This window comes from Castanea sativa, chromosome 4 (assembly GCF_040712315.1).
Source record: "Castanea sativa cultivar Marrone di Chiusa Pesio chromosome 4, ASM4071231v1".
Classification (NCBI taxonomy): domain Eukaryota; kingdom Viridiplantae; phylum Streptophyta; class Magnoliopsida; order Fagales; family Fagaceae; genus Castanea; species Castanea sativa.
Genome location: NC_134016.1, coordinates 42162693 through 42184850, shown reverse-complemented (window position 1 = coordinate 42184850; position 22158 = coordinate 42162693). Strand labels below are relative to the sequence as shown.

At 40.9% G+C, this 22158-nt stretch overlaps 4 protein-coding genes across 4 annotated transcripts; all 4 read left to right on the top strand.

Annotated features, from left to right (window-relative positions):
- Positions 1-2737: 2737 nt before the first annotated feature.
- On the top strand, positions 2738-3253 carry LOC142632936 (uncharacterized). The gene has a single exon (XM_075807247.1). The coding sequence runs from the start codon at positions 2738-2740 to the stop codon at positions 3251-3253; it is 516 nt and encodes a 171-aa protein (XP_075663362.1).
- A 369-nt stretch (positions 3254-3622) lies between these two features.
- Positions 3623-5793, top strand: LOC142632935 (uncharacterized). Its single transcript, XM_075807246.1, has 3 exons — positions 3623-3933; positions 4096-4606; positions 5014-5793. The coding sequence occupies exons 1-3, from the start codon at positions 3623-3625 to the stop codon at positions 5791-5793; spliced, it is 1602 nt and encodes a 533-aa protein (XP_075663361.1).
- A 221-nt stretch (positions 5794-6014) lies between these two features.
- On the top strand, positions 6015-7004 carry LOC142632934 (uncharacterized). Its single transcript, XM_075807244.1, has 3 exons — positions 6015-6212; positions 6408-6542; positions 6609-7004. The coding sequence occupies exons 1-3, from the start codon at positions 6015-6017 to the stop codon at positions 7002-7004; spliced, it is 729 nt and encodes a 242-aa protein (XP_075663359.1).
- A 10666-nt stretch (positions 7005-17670) lies between these two features.
- Positions 17671-21498, top strand: LOC142630591 (carbonic anhydrase 2-like). The gene is made up of 9 exons (XM_075804609.1): positions 17671-17779; positions 18564-18625; positions 19536-19667; positions 19977-20025; positions 20198-20314; positions 20437-20490; positions 20605-20690; positions 20855-20960; positions 21111-21498. Exons 2-9 carry the CDS (start codon positions 18579-18581, stop codon positions 21273-21275), a joined length of 756 nt encoding a protein of 251 aa, XP_075660724.1. The 5' UTR covers positions 17671-17779; positions 18564-18578; the 3' UTR covers positions 21276-21498.
- The last annotated feature ends 660 nt before the right edge of the window (positions 21499-22158 follow it).

Below are 22158 nucleotides of genomic sequence, written 5' to 3'. Positions count from 1 at the left end.
AGGCCCTGCCGGCCCCGTTTATCTTCTTGGGCCCAAATTTAGCCCAACCAAAAAAAAAAAAATTTTGGTTTCCAATTGTCTTTTCTTTTAAGTCTCTCACTCTTAGTAGCATGTGCAACTATATTTAGAAAGTAATGATACCCTTTAGAAAAATTGTTGAATATATATAGGATCTGAGTGGTGCAACTTAGTAGAATTTGTTGAATATATATATGAAGTATGAACATAGCAAAGCCCTAAACAGAGGGATCTAGTATCTCTTTAGACATCTTACCCAAAAAATAAAAACAGGAAAAGAATTAGTAGCACATAAAAGGAATAAAGAAACTACATATGTTTACCTAAAATAAAAGACCTAGTAACTGATTTATTCGAAAATCATACAGGGAGTGAAAGAAAAAACAAAAAGCAACCCTGTTCTCAAAATTTATCGTACAGCCAAAAACTCTTAACCTCATTTAGTACTAGATCAACTTTTTGATTAAATAACAAAATCCCACTAATCAAAAACCAAAAAAAAAAAAAAACTTAATATTAAAATTAGAAACTACATGTTGAGCTTGGCCGAGGCGTGGCTGATCCTGTGAGCTTGGCCGAGGCATGCTGCGTGCTGACTGCTGAGGGGCTGAGGGCGTGATGAGGCGTGAGGGGCTGAGGACACTGAGGAGTGAGGGCTGAGGGCGTGAGGGGCTGTTGAGGGTGTGAGGGGCTGAGGATTGATGAGAGGCGGCTGGGCTGGGTAGTGACTTAGGGTTGGACCATTACAATGATATATATAAAAGAGGGGGGTTTTAGTAATTTCAAATAACTGGGTATTATCCGAGTCGGGTTTCGGGTTGGGTTTTAGATTTTTTTTTTTGATAAAACTCGAACCCGGCCCAGACCCATTTTGGGTTTTTTTTTTAAAAACCTATACCCGACCCTATTCTTTATCGGGCTGGGTAAAATCTGGCCCATTAGGGTCGTGTCGGGCCGGGCCGGGTATCCACGGGTCAGATCTAAATTGCCATCCCTAATCTCTTCAACAGATAAACATAATCTTGCTTGCCAAGTTCTTTGAAGCTTTCGGGCTGTTGCATGTAAATCTCTTCTTCTAATTCTCTATGGAGGAATGCGGTCTTCAAATCTAGGTGCTCTAACTCCATGTCATGTGTACGGGCGTCATCCTTCTTCAGGCCCACTTACTCAGAGGCCCATGGAGGTAATAACATGTGTAAGAACCTTACGCTGATCACATGTAAAAACACTCACGGCATGGCCAGCGAGTATGAAGTCTCGCCGCTTCCGGCAAATATGTCATCCGAGAAGGTTGAACTCGGAATGCACGGCATCACTTAGGGGATGCCACTGCCGAGCAAAGATCCTACTGGCGGAGTAGGTTCCAACGCCACTATCACCTTCTCTCACCCATCACCAAACATCCACTTAAGTGAAATGGTATTGAACCTTCCTTACGTTGCCTAGGGAATGCCCCTGCCGAGCATTAAGTCTAGCGGTGGAGCTAGTTCCAATGCCACTGCCACCTTCCCACACTCACAATTAAGCATCCACTTAGGAGAGACAGTATTGGACCTTTCCTTCCACCCACCAGGAGAATGATCATGACCATTCCACTAACTTTAGCTATAAATAGGCAAGGAAGATTCAGTTGAAGGGATTGGTGATTCTGTAGAGCAGAGACTAAGGAGAGGAAGTAATCACCTTGGAAAGAGGGGGAGAGTGGTCTTGAGAGCATAAGAGACTTGGGTACATGGGCTGCCGAGCATAGTATCCCCCATTGTAGGAAATCTAAAAGCCCACGATACAAATAAATTGTGAGCCCAAAACTCCTTCTAGGCCCCAATAGCCATATTTGGGTGCGCACAGTTGGCACCGTTTGTGGGGATCTCCTACGTAACTGTGGTACTATCTAGGCGCGCACGGGAGAATGTCTGGAAGTAGACTGGGAAGTCATGTGGAGAGCGACTCTGGAGGGTCGTCGCAGGGGTCTACATGGCGAGAAAGGAGGGAAAAGGGGCAAGAGGATAGGCGACATGAGGAAGCAAAGGAATCTGGACCCAGAGAAGGATCATACTAGACCCTTCGGACAATTTCTGACGCCTCGGGCCGCAGCTGCCTCGACAGAAGAAACCAGGAGCTTGAGTAGAGGGATCAAGAGCTCAAGCGCCTACGTAAGGCGGTGAGGGATTTGGAATTGCAAGTGCAGGGCAGACGCAGGAGAAGGGACCGTGAGGAACGAAGGGAAAGGTCGGCAAGTGTAGGGAATCGCTGTGCGGAAGGATCCTATCAATCTGGGTCTGGTTGACACCGCGATCATTCACGAGAATATGCGGACCATGAATCGACTTCCTCGGATAAGGGACGACCTTGAAATGTGGCCATGGATGCAATGAGCCTGGCATTACGCCAAGTTGCCCGGTCTTTATTCTGGAGAGACATTGAGAGCGCGCCTATGCCGAGTAGGTTCACATGGTCGCCATTCAATTCCTACACCAGAAAGACAGACCTGGTGGAACATGTAAGTCACTATATTCAAATGATGTCTTTACACGCCCATAACGATGCATTGATGTGTAAGGTTTTCCCTTTGAGCGTCGGCCCCACTGCTTTGAGGTGGTTCATTGGATTGAAGAAAGGTTCGGTCCATAGTTTTTCAGAACTGATCTAGGAGTTTGGAGTGCGGTTCATGACTTGTAGCCGAGTTCCGTAGCCCGTAGATGTGTTACTATCAATGAAAATGGGGGCTGGGGAAACCCTTCGCAACTATGCCAATCGCTACTGGGAGCTATATAACAAGATTGGCGGGGGCAATGAAAAGATCGCAACAAGCACCTTTCGGATGGGGTTACTTGAAGAGTCTGGGCTAAGAGAATCATTAACGAGAAGGCCTCTAGAGGATATGAGGCAGTTGATGAGGCGTATCGAGGAGAACAAGCGCTTAGAAGACGATCGGTTGCAGACCAAGGGGAAAGCCCTGATTATCAACTATCCTCGGAATACTGGCTTCAATCCTAGACACAGGAAGGATCTGAGAATTCAAGAGCCCGGTCCAGCGATTGGGGGAGTCAATGTGGCATTCAAGGAGCCCGTACACAGGATCATTGACCATTTAAAAAATGAACCGTATTTTAAGCGGCCGAATAAGATGGTAGGCGACCCATCAAGGAGAAATCAGAATTTGTATTGCACCTACCACAGAGATAAAGGGCACACCACCGAGCAGTGTAGAGTATTGAAGGATCATTTGGAGTAGTTGGTGAAAGCGGGACATTTGAAAGAGTTCCTAGTGGAAACAAGGAATTAGGAGACCAAGAAGGCGGGTCAACTACGCGGAAACCCTCCCCCGCCCCCTTTTGGAGTGATAGAGGTCATCCACGCAGTACTAAAGAGCCTACAAGCAAGCAGAACAAGCAGGGTATTGGCCGTGGTATCAACAGAAAGTTGCATGGGCAAACGCCCTCTAGAGAAGAAGCTGAGATACACCAGACAACCCATAGCATTTAACAACGATGATATGGAAGGCACCACCCAGCCGCAACACGATGCTTTAGTAGTCATAGCCCGTGTAAGGGGTTTCATAGTAAAGAGAATAATGATAGATTAGGGGAATGGCGCAGACGTGATGTACCCGAACTTGGACAGGGGGCTCGGCCTGAAAAAGGAGGATTTGTCCAAGTATGATACGCCGTTGAAGGGATTTGATGGCCACATGGTGACTCTAGAAGGGCAGATTTCACTTTCGGTCAACATGGGAGGTAAGGAGGTAATGGTGACGTTCATAGTGGTTACTTTTTTCTCGCCGTACACGGCAATACTTGGAAGGCCGTGGATCCACGACATGGGGACTGTGCCGTCCACCTTGCATGTAAAAGTTAAGTTTCGAACTGAAGAAGGGATTACAGTGATAAGGGATGATCAGCAGGCGGCCAGACGGTGCTTAGTTGACGTGGCCAACAAACAAATCAAACCAATGGAATTAACCAAGAAGGCTCCCCTATAGCAATTACAGTAGCCCCAAGCGGAGGGGACCAACGTTGCCGAGGAACTGGTTAAAGTAAAAATCCTTCCGGGAGGTGCAAAGAGTTTCTTGATAAGGGCAAGCTTGAGTGACGGGGAAAGGGTGGAGTTGCTGCTCTCTCTTATCCAGAACGTGGATATATTTGCTTGGAGTCCATATGAGGTGCCCGGGGTCAACCCTGAATTTATAGTCCACAAGTTGAATGTGGACCCTTCATGCCCTCCTAAGAAACAAAAACCGAGAAGATCTGCTAAAGAGCATGTCGATGCTGTCAGACAGGAGGTTGGGAAGTTGAAAGAAGCAGGGGCCATAAAAGAAATGTTCTTTCCAAAATGGCTTGCAAACACGGTGGTTGTGAAGAAGAAGAACGGTAAGCGGAGGGTTTGTGTTGACTTTACCGATCTAAACCGAGCATGCTCGAAGGATCTGTTTCTGATGCCAAATTTCGATCAATTGGTGGACGATACGTACGGGCACCCGAGAATGAGCTTTCTTGATGCTTTCCAAGGTTATCACCAGATTGCCTTAGCCGTCAAGGATCAGGAGAAGACTGCATTCATAACACCGGATGCCAACTATCATTATACCGTGATGCCATTTGGATTAAAGAACGCTAGAGCCACTTATCAACGAATGATGACGAGGATGTTCAGGGATAAGATTGGGTGCACGTTCGGGGTGTACATTGATGACATGGTAATAAAAATCAAGCAAGAAGGGCAACGTATTGACAACCTTAAAGAGGTGTTTGAGATACTCGGACGACACCAGCTGCGCCTCAATGCCGATAAGTGCGCTTTCGGAGTAGGGTCTGGCAAATTCTTGGGTTATTTAATTACCAAACGGGGGATTGAGGTTAACCCAATCAGATTGAAGCTGTGAAACATCTCAAACCCCCGAGCAATCTGAAGAAGGTTCAAAAATTGACCGGCATGTTGGCTGCTCTCAACCGATTTATTTCCAAGTTCGCTGATCGGTGCCGACCATTGTACTAGCTTTTGAAGAAATGGAAGGGGTTTCAATGGGACGAGGAGTGTGATAGAGCCTTCCTGGACCTTAAAGACTATCTGGGATGGGCACCGACGTTGATAGCCCCGGAGCCAAGAGAAGACCTGTATATGTACCTTTCGGTATCCGAGCATGCAGCTAGCGCTGTGCTATTGAAGGATAGTGGTGTGCAGCTGCCGGTTTACTATGTAAGTAAGACATTTGTTGACACCAAGACCAGGTATTTGCCGTTGGAGAAATTGGTGCTAGCACTCGTGCATTCCACCAGAAAACTGCCCCATTACTTTCAGGCTCACACCATCCACATTTATACCGAGTATCCTCTTCAGTCATTATTGAGAAGATCTGACTTTACGGGAGGGATAGCTAAGTGGGGGACCCGGCTAAGCTCATTCGACATCAGATACAGACCAAGGAACTCGGTGAAGGGACAAGTACTTGCAGACTTTATTGCCGAGTTCTCACCAAAAAGTGCGGATGTAGTTTGCCTCGCGGAGATTAGGCCTTGGAAAGTGTTTGTGGACGGCGCGTCCAATACAGCAAGAGCAGGGGCTGGAATTGTGGTCATTACCCCGGAAAAGCTAAAGCTAGAGCACTCGTTCAGATTGGGCTTCAAGGCTTCTAATAATGAGGCCGAGTATGAGGCTCTGCTCGCCGGACTAAGAGTTGTCATGGACTTGGGAGCCAAAGAGGTGGAAGTCTACTCGGATTCTCTCCTAGTAGTTAATCAGGTGCAAGGGAACTTCGAGGCCAAGAACCCTGGATGATTGAGTATCTACGGCTGGTGAAGCAGACCATATGTAATTTCTAAAATGTTAGAATTGAATGGGTAGCTTGGGGACAGAATCGACACGCCAACTCCTTAGCAACGCTAGCGTCATCAATTACTGACATGGTACCTCGATTGATCAGGGTGGAGTTAGTGGTTGAATCGAGTATCACCGCCAAGGCATTGGTTGCTTAGGTCACCACAACTAAGAAATGCTAGATGGACCCCATCATTGATTTCCTTGCAGAAGACCGAGCCCTGGAAAACGTAAAAGAGGCAGCCAGAGTACGAAGAACCGCTACTCAGTATTGGTTGTTTGCCGATCAGAAGTTATATCGAAGATCATTCGAAGGACCGTACCTGCAGTACCTTCGTCCTAATCAAGCTGAAGAGCTATTGACTGAGCTGCACAAGGCTGTATGCGGTAGTCACGTGGGGGGACCCTCATTGGCCCACCAAGCAATGATGCAAGGGTTTTGGTGGCCGCAGATGAGGAAAGATGCAATCGAGCATTCATGGAGGTGTGAGCAATGTCAGATACACACACCGATGATCTACCAACCTGCCGGGAACTTAAACCTAGTAAACAGCCCATGGCCATTTGCCCGATAGGGGCTGGACATAGTCGGGCCATTTCCCCGGGCAACGGGCAACAGGAGATTTGTGCTGGTGGCGGTGGACTACTTCACGAAGTGGGCAGAGGCAGAAGAGCTGGCAAACATCCGAGATGTTGATGTCAAGAGATTCGTATGGAGAAACATTGTAACAAGATTTGGAGTTCCGAAGTCTCTTGTGTCAGACAATGGTCTATAGTTCGACAGTAAAGCTTTCCAAGAGTTCTGCAACAACCTCGGCATTAGGAACCGATATTCCACACTGGCATATCTGCAGAGCAATGGCCAAGCAGAAGTTACCAATAAGGCCATCGTGAATGGATTGAAGAAGAGGTTGGAGGGCGCCAAAGGTAGATGGGCCGAGGAGTTTCTGAGCGTCTTATGGGCATACCGGACAACCCCTAGAAGATCCACGGGAGAAACACTATTTTCTCTAACTTATGGGGCAGAGGTTGTCATCCTTGCTGAAGTAAACCTATGCAGCGCCCGAGTCGCAAGATTCACTCTAGATGAGAACGAGAAGCTAATGTCAAAGCAGCTAAACTTGCTAGAGGAACACCGAGAAGTGGCCACCATTCGGCTAGCAGAATATTAGCAAAAGCTAGCCCAGAGGTACAACAGAAGTGTGAGGAAGCGGGAGTTTACCACTGGAGATCTAGTACTTCGTAAGGTCATAGGGAACACACGAGACATTAATGCAGGGAAACTAGCTCCATCCTAGGAAGGGCCCTACCGAGTGACTGCTATTGCAGGTGCAGGGGCATACTACTTAAAAGACTTGGAGAAAAAACCGCTTCGCCGGCCATGGAATGTTTGCAACTTGAAAAAGTTCTATCATTGATCTGTTATTCTCCAAAGATGTAAACTTGATGTAATTTTGCATTATCACGTATTTAGTATGACGGTATTTATTCATTAACCAGTGCATTTAACCCCATTACTATTAAGTTATTATTGCCGGGCAATAAATATAGAGAGAATTGCGAGTGTGAAGACATCTCATTCACGCTAAGGACAGAAACCTATCCTCGGTTCGATTCCTATCACCTAGCAGGTGGAAACCTCAAGTTATCATGTTTCTAAGGACAGAAACCTATCCTCGGTTTGATTCCTATCACCGTGCAGGTGGAAACCTTAAGCTACATTTTCTATAAGGACTGAAACCTATCCTAGGTTCGATTCCTATCATCGGGCAGGTGGAAACCTCAAGTTATCATGTTTCTAAGGATAGAAACCTATCCTCGGTTCGATTCCTATTACCGAGCAGGTGGAAACCTTAAGCTACATTTTCTCTAAGGATTGAAACCTATCCTCGATTCGATTCCTATCACTGAGCAAGTGGAAACCTCAAGCTATCATTTTTCTAAGGTCTGAAGCCTTTCCTCGGTTCAATTCCTATCACCGAGCAGGCGGAAACTTTAAGACATCATTTTTTCCTAATGGCAGACACTAATCCTCGGGCAGAACAGCTAATGTCCCAAGCCAAAATACCTTAAGGGTAGAAAGGCTACTCCCGGCCCCCGATAGTGAGAAAGTAAGGTATGATGAGCAGGTTAACTCGGATTTCATAAAATCAGCAGTTATCAAACAAGCAACAATAAGAAGCACAATTTTATCTGAACGACATTAATTAAAACACAAAAGATGAAAAAATTGTTCCGTCGCCACAGCCCGGCGACTTAGGCTCATCAAACACAAACCAACAAAAAGAAAAGAGAGCCAAATTTTCAAATGGTAGGGTCAGAAGGATTTTGTGGGGGGAAAGGTTGCCCAGATCCGTCATTGTCCGGCCTAGCTATTGGGGGGTCTGATCTTGAGTTGTCTTAGCTCCGATACAGATGCTGCTTGTAACCTCCGGATCAGCAGCCTCCACATGAGCTTCAATGTCCCACGCAAGGTCCCTCATGCTCGGAGTGTCTTCCTCGTCCATGGCATTTGCTTGACTCTGAATGGGAGGAGGGGGCCCAGATAGGGGATTTGAGTTAGGTTCCATAGCGGGGAGTCCTCGGACACTCCCATCACTTTGAGAGCAGCGAACCATCCCTTCCTGAAGCCATGGCATCGAGCCTAGTGAACAATCGGTTCCATCAATTTTTCAGCCTCCGAAAAGCCCGTGTTGTACCACTTGTCCTTACAGGCTTCCAGAGATTACTTCAAGTCAGCAATTTGATCGGCGTGGGTAAGGTTCAAGCTGTTTGCCTTCACTAACCTGAGTTCTGTCTCGCCTAGCTTCGTCTCCAGGATGGTCAGCTTGCTCTCTGTTGTTTGCCGGGCTTTCTCGGCATCAATTTCTTTCCTCTTAGATGCTACGGCTGCCTCCCCTTTCTCCCTGGCAATAGCCTCAGCAACAGCCTTCAGCGCTTTCTCCCGCTCGACGGCCTCAGTCGCATCCTTCAGTCTCCAGTCCATAATGCCAGTCAACTGTGCAGCCTGAAAACAGAACAGTAATGGAATGAGGAAAATGGGAGGAAAGCCAACTGTTACAACGTACGTAGTGAACGGAGTAAGAAATTACAGCAATGGAATGCCATTGTAGCCGTCTAGCAAGCGTCTTGTCGTCGCCCTCCAAGCTTTGAGCTACCCGCCCCCCGTCGCCCTTATCCTATAGCCGAACGCTGGCAGTTGCCGGTAAGGGCTTATCACCCAACTGAAAAGCAAGCTGCCAGCCGACCTCAGGCTGAGAGGAAGACGCCACGGTGGTACCGACCTGAGCCACCGGTGGAGTAATGATCGGCGTCTCTTGAATCCTGGACCCACCCCTTAAGCGGGGCGGGGTCTTGGGTAGGGCGTCACTTGGGACAGGAGTATTCTTATCGATGGCTCGTTTCCTTTTTCTTGTTTCACCAACGGGAAGAGCCGGGACAAACCCTTGAGGGGCTTGAGGTTGAGCCGTGGGGCCGGCACCGGGTATGAACCGAGCAAGGGTCATCCCCCTCTACTTCACCATTTTTTCCTCATGGTCGGGTTCAACGTTCGAGTTACCGGTTGGATCGGCGTTTTCTTCATTGGCTGTTGGGGCAACATTTTTAGGCTGTTCGATGGCTTCGTGTCTTCTTCGGTTTTGGGACACTTGCTCGACAGACTCGTCCCTTACTGGAGCAATGTTGTCTGTGGTGGTATAGCGGGGGCCGAGGTCTCGGGCTTCACCAATAGTAAGCGTGGGTGGAAGGAATTTTTTTGTGCCAAACGTCTATGTACGACAGGAGCGGATTGTCTACCAAAAGCGCTTGGCTGAAGTTTTTCCAGGTGGTGTACACTGGGTTAACACCCAAGGATCAAGTGAGATGCCCGAAGTTGCCCGTCCTTGTGAATGAAAATCTCTGACCTAAGGACAAAATTGAGATCTCGCGCGTGTATAACTCGGGAATCCGGCAGGAACCTTTTTGATTTTGCAACAAATTCGAGGATAAACCGATCTGTTAAACTCACAAATAAAAGATACAAAATCGGAACAGGCAAAGATTCTCGGTATCGACCAACCGCACATGGTGAAAGCAAGCAAAGTAGCTCGTTGGCGAGCCAGTTGTCGTGCACCCGAAAAAACTCTCCAGCTGAGTTTCTGTTGGAGTTGAGCAGACAAGAGATAAGCCGGACTCACATATCTTTGGTCTTTAAATAATAGTCGGTTGTAAAATTACCACACAATTTGTACATGAAATTGATGTCATGGTGGTTCAGTTGCAGCCCGAACATCTGATTCAGTTTGTTGACGCAACTAACAACTCTATAAAAATTAGGGGGAAATTGGTCGGGGCACAACCCATAGAATCCTAGGGTGCCTATGATGAGAGGGTCTACAGGAAATCTAACCCCACCCTCTAGTATAGGCATCAACGGAAAGAAGGCTGCGCTTGAATCAACCGCCCTCTCAAGTTCGATACTATCCACATTGCAGTACGTAATGTCGACATCCCCTGGGACACCAAAGGTCTCTCCAAAACTAGCCAAGGCAGTCCCAGGGGTGAGGAGGTGAGAAAATCCCATTCCTAAAGTATGTAACAGAAGAGAATCGAAAAGGAGAGAGAGGTAGAGAAAACTTATTTTGGGCTCTAGGGAGTGAAGAACTGAGGAAGAGTTTTTGCGCAGAAGAGGAATGCTCGGCAAAGGAGAGATTGGGAGTGAAAGGAACACGAAAAATGAAATGGGAGCCCAGAATGGGCTATTTATAGGACTTTAAGGCACTCAATGAGGCAAGGAGCAGGAAAACCCTCCCAAATTTATTTTGGGTAACCTCTCTACACGCATGGGCACGGTTTACGAACCGTCGGATGGTTCACCAACTTCCAAATTTTAATTACTGACGTGACGACCTGACACGGCACCGTTTTCGAGAAATCTACAATGACGATTTCCCTGGCCGCGTGTAGGGAGTGTATGTTCACGGGAAGTCATCATCATGACCTGACCGGGATCCTTAATTCATCACCAGAAGTAGAGTATGAATCAAGGGGGGCTATTGTACCGGCGTCATCCTCCTTCAAGCCCACTTACTCAGAGGCCCATGGAGGTAATAACACGTGTAAGAACCTTACGTTGATCACGTGTAAAAACACTCACGGCATGGCCAGCGAGTGTGAAGTCTCGCCACTTCCGGCAGATATGTCATCCGAGCAGGTTGAACTCGGAATGTACGGCATCACTTAAGGGTGCCACTGCCGAGTAAAGAGCCTACTGGCAGAGCAGGTTCCAACGCCATTATCACCTTTTCCCACCCATCACCAAACATCCACTTAAGTGAAATGGTATTGGACCCTCCTTACGTTGCCTAGGGAATGCCCCCGCCGAGCATCAAGTCTAGCGGTGGAGCTAGTTCTAATGCCACTGCCACCTTCCCCCACTCACAATTAAGCATTCACTTAGGGGAGACAATATTGAACCTCTCCTTCCACCCACCAGGAGAATGATCATGACTATTCCACTAACTTTGGCTATAAATAGGCAAGGAAGATTCAGTTGAAGGGGTTGGCGATTCTGTAGAGCATAGACTAAGGAGAGGAAGTAATCACCTTGGAAAGAGGGGGAGAGTGGTCTTGAGAGCATAAGGGACTTGGGTACATGAGCTGCCGAGCATAGTATCCCCCATTGTAGGAAATTCAAAAAACCACGATACAAATAGATTGTGAGTCCAAACTCCTTCTAGGCCCCAGTAGCCATATTTGGGCGCGCACATCATGCATTGTCACAAATCCTAGAATTACTCAAATTGAGGTGTTCTTCACAACTGGTGAAAAAATCTCATTTTAGTCAATTCTTTCTCTTTGTGAGTGACCCTTAGCCACTAACCATGCCTTGAATTTTTCACCTTCCTTTTTTGACAATGCTTCTTTCTTGTGGAATATCCACTTGCAACCCATAGCCTTCTTTCCCTTGGGCAATTTTACTAATTTCCAAGTCTTATTCTTTTGTAGTGACTCCATCTCTTCTAACATTGCTACAAGCCATTTATCATTGTCTTTCCTATTTGTAGCCTCCTTGAAAGTGAATGGATCTCCACCACTAGTTAAGAGAGCAAAACTAGCCATGTCTACAAAGCCATATCTTTGCGGTGCTTTGTGAACCCGCTTCTCTCTACCTTTAGCAATTGAATAAGGCTTTTCTTGTTGCCGTTGTGGATCAATCTCAACATCACCCTTATCATTGGGTGAACTATTCTCGTCAAACTCTACCTCAACAATTAATTTCTCCTGCGGACTATCATCACATGTCTCTGCTTCATTCTGTTTCAACATAAAGGCTTCATCAAATATGACATCTCTGCTAGTCACCGTTTTCTTTGAGATTGGATCCCAAAGCCTATATCCTTTAACACTTTTTTCAAAACCAAGAAATACGCATTTTCTTGACTTTGAATCCAATTTAGAACGCTCTCCACTTTGCACATGTACATAAGCTAGACAACCAAAGACTCGAATAATCAACTGATCTACCTGACCAAACCTCTTCTGGAATCTTGAAATTAATGGCTGATGATGGAGATTTATTAATAATGAAGCTTGATGTGTTAACTGTCTCTGCCCAGAACACCTTAGGCAACCTTGCATTCAATCTCATGCATCTGCCTCTTTATGCTAAGGTTCTATTCATTCTTTCTGCAATCCCATTCTGCTGTGGAGTTCCTTTAACTGTGAAGTGACGAGTAATGCCTTCTAATTCACAAAATCTTATGAATTCTTTATCTCTATACTCTAGTCCATTATTTATTCTAAGGTATTTTATTTTCCTGCTAGTTTGATTCTCAACCTGTGCTTTCCACTTTTTAAATACGCCAAACACATCAAACTTATGCTTCATAAAATAAATCCATATCATTCTAGAGTAATCACCATGAAACTGACGAAATATTGAGCATCGCTATGAGAAGAAACTGATACTGGACCCCAAACATCTGAATGAATGTAGTCAAGAACACCCTTACTTGTATGAAAGCCTGTCTTGAAACTGACTCTATGCTACTTCTCATACACACAATACTTGCATAAGTCTAGCTTGCATGTTTTCACCCCCTTCAATAAATTTCTTTTGTGCAACTCTAACATACCACGTTCACCAATACGACCAAGTCGCATATGCCATAATTTTGTATCGTCAGTGCTGGATTCCACAGGAGTAGTGACTGCAGCTCTTCTTACAACTGTGTTCCTAATCAATCTATAAAGCGTGCTTACTTTTGTCCATTCATCACCATCAAAGCACCTTTGGTAATCTTCATGATTCCACTCTTTGATGAGTATGAATAGCCCAAATCATCCAATACTCGTAAAGAAATTAAATTCTTTCTAAGATCTGGAACATGTTTGACATTATTAAGAACTCTCACAACTCCATCAAACATCTTGATCTTCACGGTACCGATTCCAATAATCGGGCATGTAGCATCATTACCCATTTGGACCATACCACCGTTGTAAAGCTTATACTTGTCAAACTAATCTTTCTTTGGAGTCATATGATATGAGCATGCTGAATATAAAACCCAAGATTCTAATAGAACATAATTACTTGATGAAATTGAAAGTAAATCTGCACTAACTTCACTGTCATCTGATGTTTTTTCAGCAACATTAGTTGATTCTAGGGGCTTTTTACCATTCTTCTTCTCCTCTAAATGCTCAGTCAACTCTTTACACTGATTCTTGTAGTGCACTTTCTTGTGACAATAAAAGCACTCTACATTTTTCTTTGCATGTGATTTAGACTATGATCTGTTCTTGTTGGCTTTCTGTCCTCTTGATCTACTTCTACCCCTATTACTTGACTCAAACTTTACAATAAGTACATTAGCCTGAGAACCATCACCATCTTGCTTCATCTTCATGTGTGACAAGAGAGCACTAGTCACCTCCTCGAGTACTATAGTCTCTTTCTGTACATTAACGTAGTCACTAGATGATCAAAAGAAGTAGGAAGTGATGCTAATAAGAGTAACGCTTTATCTTCGTCCTCATAGTTCACCCTAAAACTTGATAGTTAGGTGTTCAACATATTAAATGTGTTGAGATGCTCCAACATATTAGAACCCTCCTTCATATGCAAACTATATAATTGCTTCTTCACGTTCAACTTGTTCGTCAAATTCTTTCTTATATAAAGACCTTCTAGTTTTTCCCAAACCTCCTTTGCTGTCTTTGCTTCTAGGATGTTGTGAATGACCTCATCACCTAGGTTGAGACGAATAGCGCTAGTTGCTTTCTCATCCATCTCTACCCATTCTACAGCCTTAATCGTTTCCAGTTTCTTCTCCTTCCTAAGCAAGGCCTTGTGAACTCCTTGTTGAATTAGGAGATCTTTCATCTGCCTTTGCCAAAGTGAAAAATTTCCCTTACCACAAAACTTCTCTACATCATACTTTGTGCTTGACATCTTTACTGTATTCAAAGGATTAAATCCTAACTTGGCTCTAATATCACTTGTTGTGAAGATAGCACATCAGGATTCATATCAATAACAGTAAATAAGCGGAAATTAAATAACAAGCACACACAAAGAACACAAGAATTTACATGGTTTGGCAAACTGCCTACCTCCACGGCGATGATGGACAAATTTCACTATAAAAGTAGGGAGATACAATAATGTACAAGAACACTCTCAAGAAACCCAAATCCCAATACACCGTAACTCTCTCTCACCCATAAGACAAGAAAACACTATTTTTCTTCTTATGCGGCTGCTGCTAGGTTTTTAGGAATTATCTCCATTGCCATTCAACACAAACCTAATATATATACACACAGGGGCGGCTTGATGCATTTGGGGGTCTAAGACAAAAATTGATTATCTTGTTTCATATGTAAAATTACTATTAATTAACATGAACCACTTTGATTTTTAAAAAAAAAAAAAATTTAATAAACACAAAAGAAAAAATTGACAAAACTTTTTACATTTGCTGATGTGGCAGATTGATAGTAGAGAGTAAAAAAATAATGTTAGTGGTGAATCTAGTTGAAAACTAGTAAAAGTTTGCTAATTCGACTATTGTGAAAAATGTTGTGAATTTTTTTGTGGATTGCTTTCTTTCTTTTCTTTTTTCTTTTAGAAGTGCTACATTCACGATGTTTTTCATAACAAATCTTAGGTGTTAAGTTACTTCTTGTTTTCTATTTGGACCTACCACTAAAATTATTTTGTTGTTGTTAATAACAGCCTTTAACAATCTACTATTTAGGATTTTTTGTAAAAATGTTGTGAAAAATATTATGGACATAGCATTTCTTTCTCTTTTTTATTTGTTTTTCATTTGATAAGAAAATATTACTTTATTTATTTTTTAATATTTCGGCTTAATTAATACTATTGGTTAAAATTTAGGGACCTTTTTTTTTTTTTTTTCACTTGGGGCCTTAGGCGGCCGCATCAATGGCTTATACCATTGAGCCGACACTATATATATATATATATATATATATATATATATATATATATGTCATAGGTCGGCTGGTGAGGTTTCCTATTATTGCTTGTATTTGGTTTAGAAGACTGAATTGGGCTTGGTAATTCAAGCCACATGGGGCCCAACATCAACATTAATATATTTCTTTCCGATGAGATTTGTCCCTAGATTCCTTGTATAAAATATAAATGAAACATGGCTTATGGCTGTGTCCATAAAAACTTAGACCCCTTGCCTCTTGACTGGGAGGTTACCTAGAAGTCGTTAAAATCACATGCATTGATGCTCCTACCTACCGAATAAAAAACTATTTGGGTAAATTTCACTAACTACCCCTGAGGTTTGGGCAAATACTAAGGAGATCCATAACATTTCAAAATTGATCATTTTAGACCTTAAAGACAATTTAATCCTAACTCTGTTAGCCTCCGTTACTCATTTTTCTTTCTCAAACCTATCTCTCTCTCTGAACTCTTTAGTTCCTTTATTTCTCCCTCAAAAGTCAAACATCTCTTCTCCCTCTCATCTCTCTCTCTCTCTCTCTCTCTCTCTCTCTCTTTCTCTCTCTCTCCAACACAACCTAACCCAACCCAACCCACTCTCCTCTCTCTGCTCACCCTTTCATTGTCTTTTTCTTCTTTTCACAGCAGTGGTTTGTGGGTTTAGTGGTTGTGGGCTGTGGTTGTGCGTGGTTATGGGTTGCCGGTGCTGAGTTTTGGTTTGTTATGGATTTTTCGATGGTAGTGGGTTTTGATGTGTGGTGAGTTTGTTGTGGGTTTTTGGGTTTGTGGCCGGTGGTGGGTTTTGATATGGGTTGGATTTGCAGTGGTGGTTGTGGGTTATTATGGAGTGGTGGGTTTTCTATAAGTTTTTTGGATTTGGGTTTTGTTGAAGGATTTGAGTTTTGTTGCAGTGGATTTGGCTAGGTTTTGTGGCCGATGGTGGTGATGGGTTCTAATATAGGTAAATTTATAGTGGGGGTGGTTGTGGGTAGAGATGTGGTGGTGGAGTTGCTGAGGTGGTCATTGTGGCAAATCTAAGATTAGAGAGATAGAAGGATGATTGAACTGAAGAGATAAGAGATCTAAAGTGAGAGAGAGAGAGAAGGACAAAGTGAGCTGAAGAGAGAAGAATGACGATTTCAAAGTCCTAGTCCTATAGTGCTAGTCACCCACTTGTCTTAGCTATACTAGCTGTGATTCCTTAACAATTTCAAAGTCTGCATTTATTTTGATGCACTAGTGGTATTACCCAAACAATACAATACATAAGGGTGACTTGGACTCCTAGATGATCAGCTACTCATGGGATTCCGCATTCCTCTAAAGAACTTTGTTTCCACCAAAATTCAATGACTTTCCTATTTGATGGACTGCCACTAGGGACATTCAAGACGAAGGAAGAGAGTTACTAAGAAGAGAGAGAAGCTAATGGCGGGCTAACGGTGGTTAGGGACAAAGTTGTCTTTAGGGACTAAAGTGGTCAGTTTTGAAATGTTATGGACCACCTTGGTATTTGTCACCTTAGGGGTAGTTAGTGAAATTTACCCAAACTATTTTTTTACCTTAATATATCAGACTTTAGATTCCCAAGACTTAGAAAAAAAAGAGAAAATAATCTTTTGCATGCTAATCATATGTTCACCCCTCATACCTAACTGAAGTAGACATTTTTGTTTCTGAACCAAAAAACAATACTTACTCCTCTAACTTTATTAAAAAAAAAAACAAAAACAATAGCAAATTTAATTATAACTATTTGGAAATTTGTCTAATGTACTACCAGCTGGCAACCCCAAACATACTCATCTTTATCCTCCAATTTATTGCAAATGGTCGATGTAACATGTTTTTTTTTAAAGGTTATAATATGCTGTTAATCTCGTAATTTAAACTCTTTTTCTCTTAAATTTTGAAGTATTTTTTTCATGAAGAAGTGTCATCAATTAAGTTATAAAATTTTTGTTAAGTGTAATGAAAGAAGCAACTGTATGACTTAAAAAATGTTATTCATATGTCATTAACTCGTAAACATTGATTAATTTCATTTTCATCAAGAAGAAGGAAAACATTACATATTATTCATGCAAAAAAGAAGATAGGAGACAATTGGACAATGCAAATGGAATGTTTTAAACGTTGCAGTTGTACGTGGTAGATGGGAACATGGTTACATAGCTAGGATATAGTATAAAAACAAGGGTACATGTATAGAGACGTGTTTGTTTTACAATGTGAAATTAAGAAAAATTATTTTCCTTTGTCTTTTATGTTGACGAGAAAAATCAAATGTGGTCCAGTTGTTTTTCCTGTGAAAAACGTTTCTGATGAAGATAAGATGAGCATGTTCATTGTAAGCATAGAGACTTGGCTTATAAATAGAGACCTTCACTCAGTGCAAGATATGTGTGCAAGTGTACTAGGTTTACATTAGGCAGCAAATTCTACAAAATTTCAAAGTGAAATCTTTAGAATTCGGTCTGTTAATTCTTATATTTTCTGAATACTATTATGTGCTTCACCATTTATGTTTTTTCTAGCTAAGAATATCATATATATACTTTGGTCCTAATTATTCTAGGTTACATGCATTTCCATTAGAATTTTATAATGTTTTAACCTTGATTACCATTTAATTTAGAGAATTTTCTTCATTTTTTTTTTGTTGAGTTTTTATGCTTTCAAACTGCATCATACTTTGGTCCTAATTAATTATTCTAGCTAGGTTACGTTTAAGTTCATTATATATATATATATTTAACAGTGTTCTTTTCTTCTTATAAAATTTTCCAAGTTTAACTTAAGTTTTTGAAACAAGATCGTATTTTATTCATATATATTATAGGTTACATTTCATGGGACTTTCACTTTGATTGCCATTTTAGATTATTTTATTTTCTTCTTATAGAATTTTTCAAGTTTCTAATGCATGGAGCTCTCCTATAAACTTTCTCCTTTTATTATTATTATTTTTTAAGACAAAAGTATATATATCTTGTGGTTCTTATACATACATATATATATATATATAATAATAATAATAATTTTGAATTTCAGAGAACAACTTTCTTCTTTAGAAACAATCAGCTATTAAGTATATACTGGCAATTTCATGATGGCTTTTTAAATTTTTTTTTTTTTAATGTCAGTTCGTTTAATTTTTAAAGCCAATTTAAGTCAGAAAAATGAAGCTTTTTATTATTTACAATATGATTAATTCTGTATATTCTTCACTTTATAATTACATCTCCTTAACTTGCAGAAAGAAGATTTACCTATGGGGTCATTGGAGGAGGCCGTTGAAGGATTGAAGAAGTTTCTCAGGTTTTACCACTTGTTCAGAAACCCTTTGTTTGTCATATAGGTGTAAATATACGAAATTTTCATAGAGGTATAGAATCTTTAGATAGCATTACTAACCTTTCCACTAGGTGATATAAAATGTCCGTGTAAGAGGTTAAAATATATAAAAACTTCTCACACAACACCAAAACAAAAAAGCCAAAATAATTTAAAAAGAGTGATTTTATGAATATTACAAATATGACGTCAATCACATATCTTACCAATTATTGATGGGTTAACTTCTAAATAGAAAGCAAAATAGTAATTAAAATTTTATTTATTATATTAATTATTTATGTGACACCGATTAGATTCATTATTATACTATTTTTTTAAAGTCTTTTTGTAATATATTTAATATTTTCCTTTTAGAAAATCATTAAGGCTTTAGATATTTATTATTTGAGATGGAGAAATTATATTTTAGCATCAAGGCTTTCGATATTTATTATTTGAGATGGAGAAATGATATTTTAACTTTGAAAAGTGTCACTTTTTGCCTTTTAACCCCCTTCTCTCACTTGATAATGTGAAAATTATTTTTTTGTAGTGTTCAAATATCATCCCCCTTTATAGTGTGATAATTTTGTTTCGGGTCAAGGGATAACAATAGAAAACAACCTTTGTCATTGACTCAACAAACACAACATTTACAAACCACAAAGGAAAACTATGCATACCAAGTTCCTTCATGCGGACAAAGAATATTCACAGGACATTATTATTTGTTGACTCAGAATTTTGGCATGTTTACAATTCCTTATGTATTAATTGTTGAAATGAAAAGATTGCTACCGATTAGAGAAGCTAAAATTAATGTTATGCTTTTTAACCATACTAACTAAACAATCCATGAGATTGTTGACTAAACTCTATTACTTGGCTGCAGTGACAAGGATGATGTGGCGGTTGCACAAATTGAGAAGTTGATAACAGGATTGAAAAAGACAGATCTCAATGAATGTGACCCAGTTAAAAGGATTTTAGAAGGGTTTCAACACTTCAAGATCAACAAATTTGAGTATGATACCACTTGTTTATGCTACTAAAAAAGTACTTTCAAAATACAAGCATATGGTATCCAAAAGGCTGAAATTTAAGGATGTTTATTGTATTTTTCGAAAGTACAATAAAAACTTACTCTCTCATTTCATATGACTTATGGGTCATACCATAAATTTAATTAGTATAGCTCATTATTATGTGAGAGGAAAGAGTATGCATGAATTGTACTTCAGGAGTATCCTATAATTACTTGAAATTTATAAGGCTCTTGTAAACTTACCATTTCTCTGTTAATTTAATAATTTTATTTGGTTTGCTTTTGCAGCAAGTATCCAGAATTGTACAAGAAACTTGCCGAAGGCCAGTGGCCCAAGGTACCATCTAGACATTGCTACTTATTATTACTACTTTTCCAACCTTGGTTAGAAGATATGAAAGAGTTAATAATACGCAATTCTTGTGATTATGAAAATAGAAACAATAAAACAAACTTAATGCATTTCTCTGATTTATGAATGATATTAATATTCTTAATTTATGGTGTAGTTTTTGGTATTCGCATGCTCAGACTCTAGGGTGTGTCCCTCTCATATCCTGGACTTTCAACCTGGGGAAGCCTTCATGGTCCGCAACATTGCTAACATGGTTCCTGCATTTGACAAGGTTTCCCATTTGATCCTTCATAATCAATTTTGTTAAATTCAACATCCAAATTCTAATTTAATTTAACATTAAATATTTTATCAAATTTAAATTAAAATGCTAATATAATTGATATTGTATAGCTGAAATACTCTGGAGTTGGTGCAGCCATTGAATATGCTGTCTCAGTTCTTGAGGTGAATTCGTTTATTTCTCCAAAATTTCTTGTTTTGTTTCTTCAAATTTTCCATGTTTCTTTTTCAATTTTGTAACTAGGATATCTGAGTGTTACAAGAAATAAAATTATACAGGTACAAAATATCCTGGTCATTGGACACAGTCGATGTGGTGGGATAAAGAGGCTTATGACTCATCCTGAAGACAATTCTACTCCTTTGTAAGGCTTTCTACATACAGTTTTATATCTAGCAAAATTCAACTGCTTTCTTTGACATACACTCAATTTAATCAACCAACCAATTGGGTCTAAAATAAATAGGGTAATGAAGTTAAGCTAGAATTCTAATTCACATATCTCATCTATCCAATTGATGTGTGCAGTGACTTCATAGATGAGTGGGTCAAAATTGGATTACCTGCAAAGGTCAAGGTCCAAGCAGAGTTTGGTGACTTGCCATTGGAGGATCAATGTAAACATTGTGAAAAGGTTAGCTCTATTTTACCATGTTGTTTCAACTATAATCATGATTCAAAAGAGAAAAAAGAACAGAAGAAATACTGACTTTAATTATACAGAAGGCTTACTTAAAACATGTTTGAAGATAATCATATATTGTGTGTATATGTTGTTATGCAGGAATCAGTGAAGTTATCACTGTGTAACTTAGAAACTTATCCATATGTTCAAATGGGGTTGGCAAACAAGAAGCTGAGGTTGATGGGTGGCTACTATGATTTTGTTCATGGAAAATTTGAGCTCTTGGAGTTTGAGCCCCACTTTCACCATCTCTTCTCCACATGATCAGTCTCTATTGTATCAAGAAAATTTGATACTATTTTCCTTGCTCTACTTCACATATGCACTACTGTATTTCCCTTTATGGACAATAATATCAACATGCACCAAATAAAAGCAGAGCAGCTCTTTGTGTGCTCGCTTTCGCATGTTGATCTTTGTTACCCTTTAAAAATTCCAAGTGCCAACTTGGGCAATAATAATTATGTTCTTTCCTACATATGCTAAAGATTTTAGATTGTTTGTGTAATAAAATCAATTTGATGCCAATGTATCTAATGCAAACTCTTTGATGAGTGCTTCACTTATTGGTAGCCACAATTAATTAACGTTTCATAGAATTTAAGATTAAAAAAAAAACGATTGATTAAATCAAATTAAATACGTCTTCATTTGAATTATGATTATGAAAAATGCTAAAGTTATAAACTATTTTACAAATGTGTGGGCCTTTTTTTTGCAAGTGTTGGGCTGGGCCGCCTGCTGCTACACTAAGCCCAAAGTTTCCTTCTGGGTTGAGGAGTTGAGACCGGTCCGAGAGCAAGCCTTCTTGGTCCGGGTTGTGCGCAAACAATGCCCTTTGATAATCAGATTTTTACGGTAGACAGAACTATCACGTTAACTACAGCAGACGGATATAATAAAAAAATAGGGATTTAAGCAAAATAGTCAGTGGGCCTTAATGAAGGGTGGCCGTTTTACATTACATTATCGAAATAATAAATGTTAGATGAAGAGTCAGGAGTGTATTAAAAAAACAAATGTTAGCCTGCTGCAATAAGCTGTTCCACGGAGTTTACGTTAGGAAAGGGAACCACTCCCTCAACGCGACTAATTTCTTTGAGGAGGAAATTAGCTGCTTTGAAGGAACGGGCCTAAGTGACTTGGT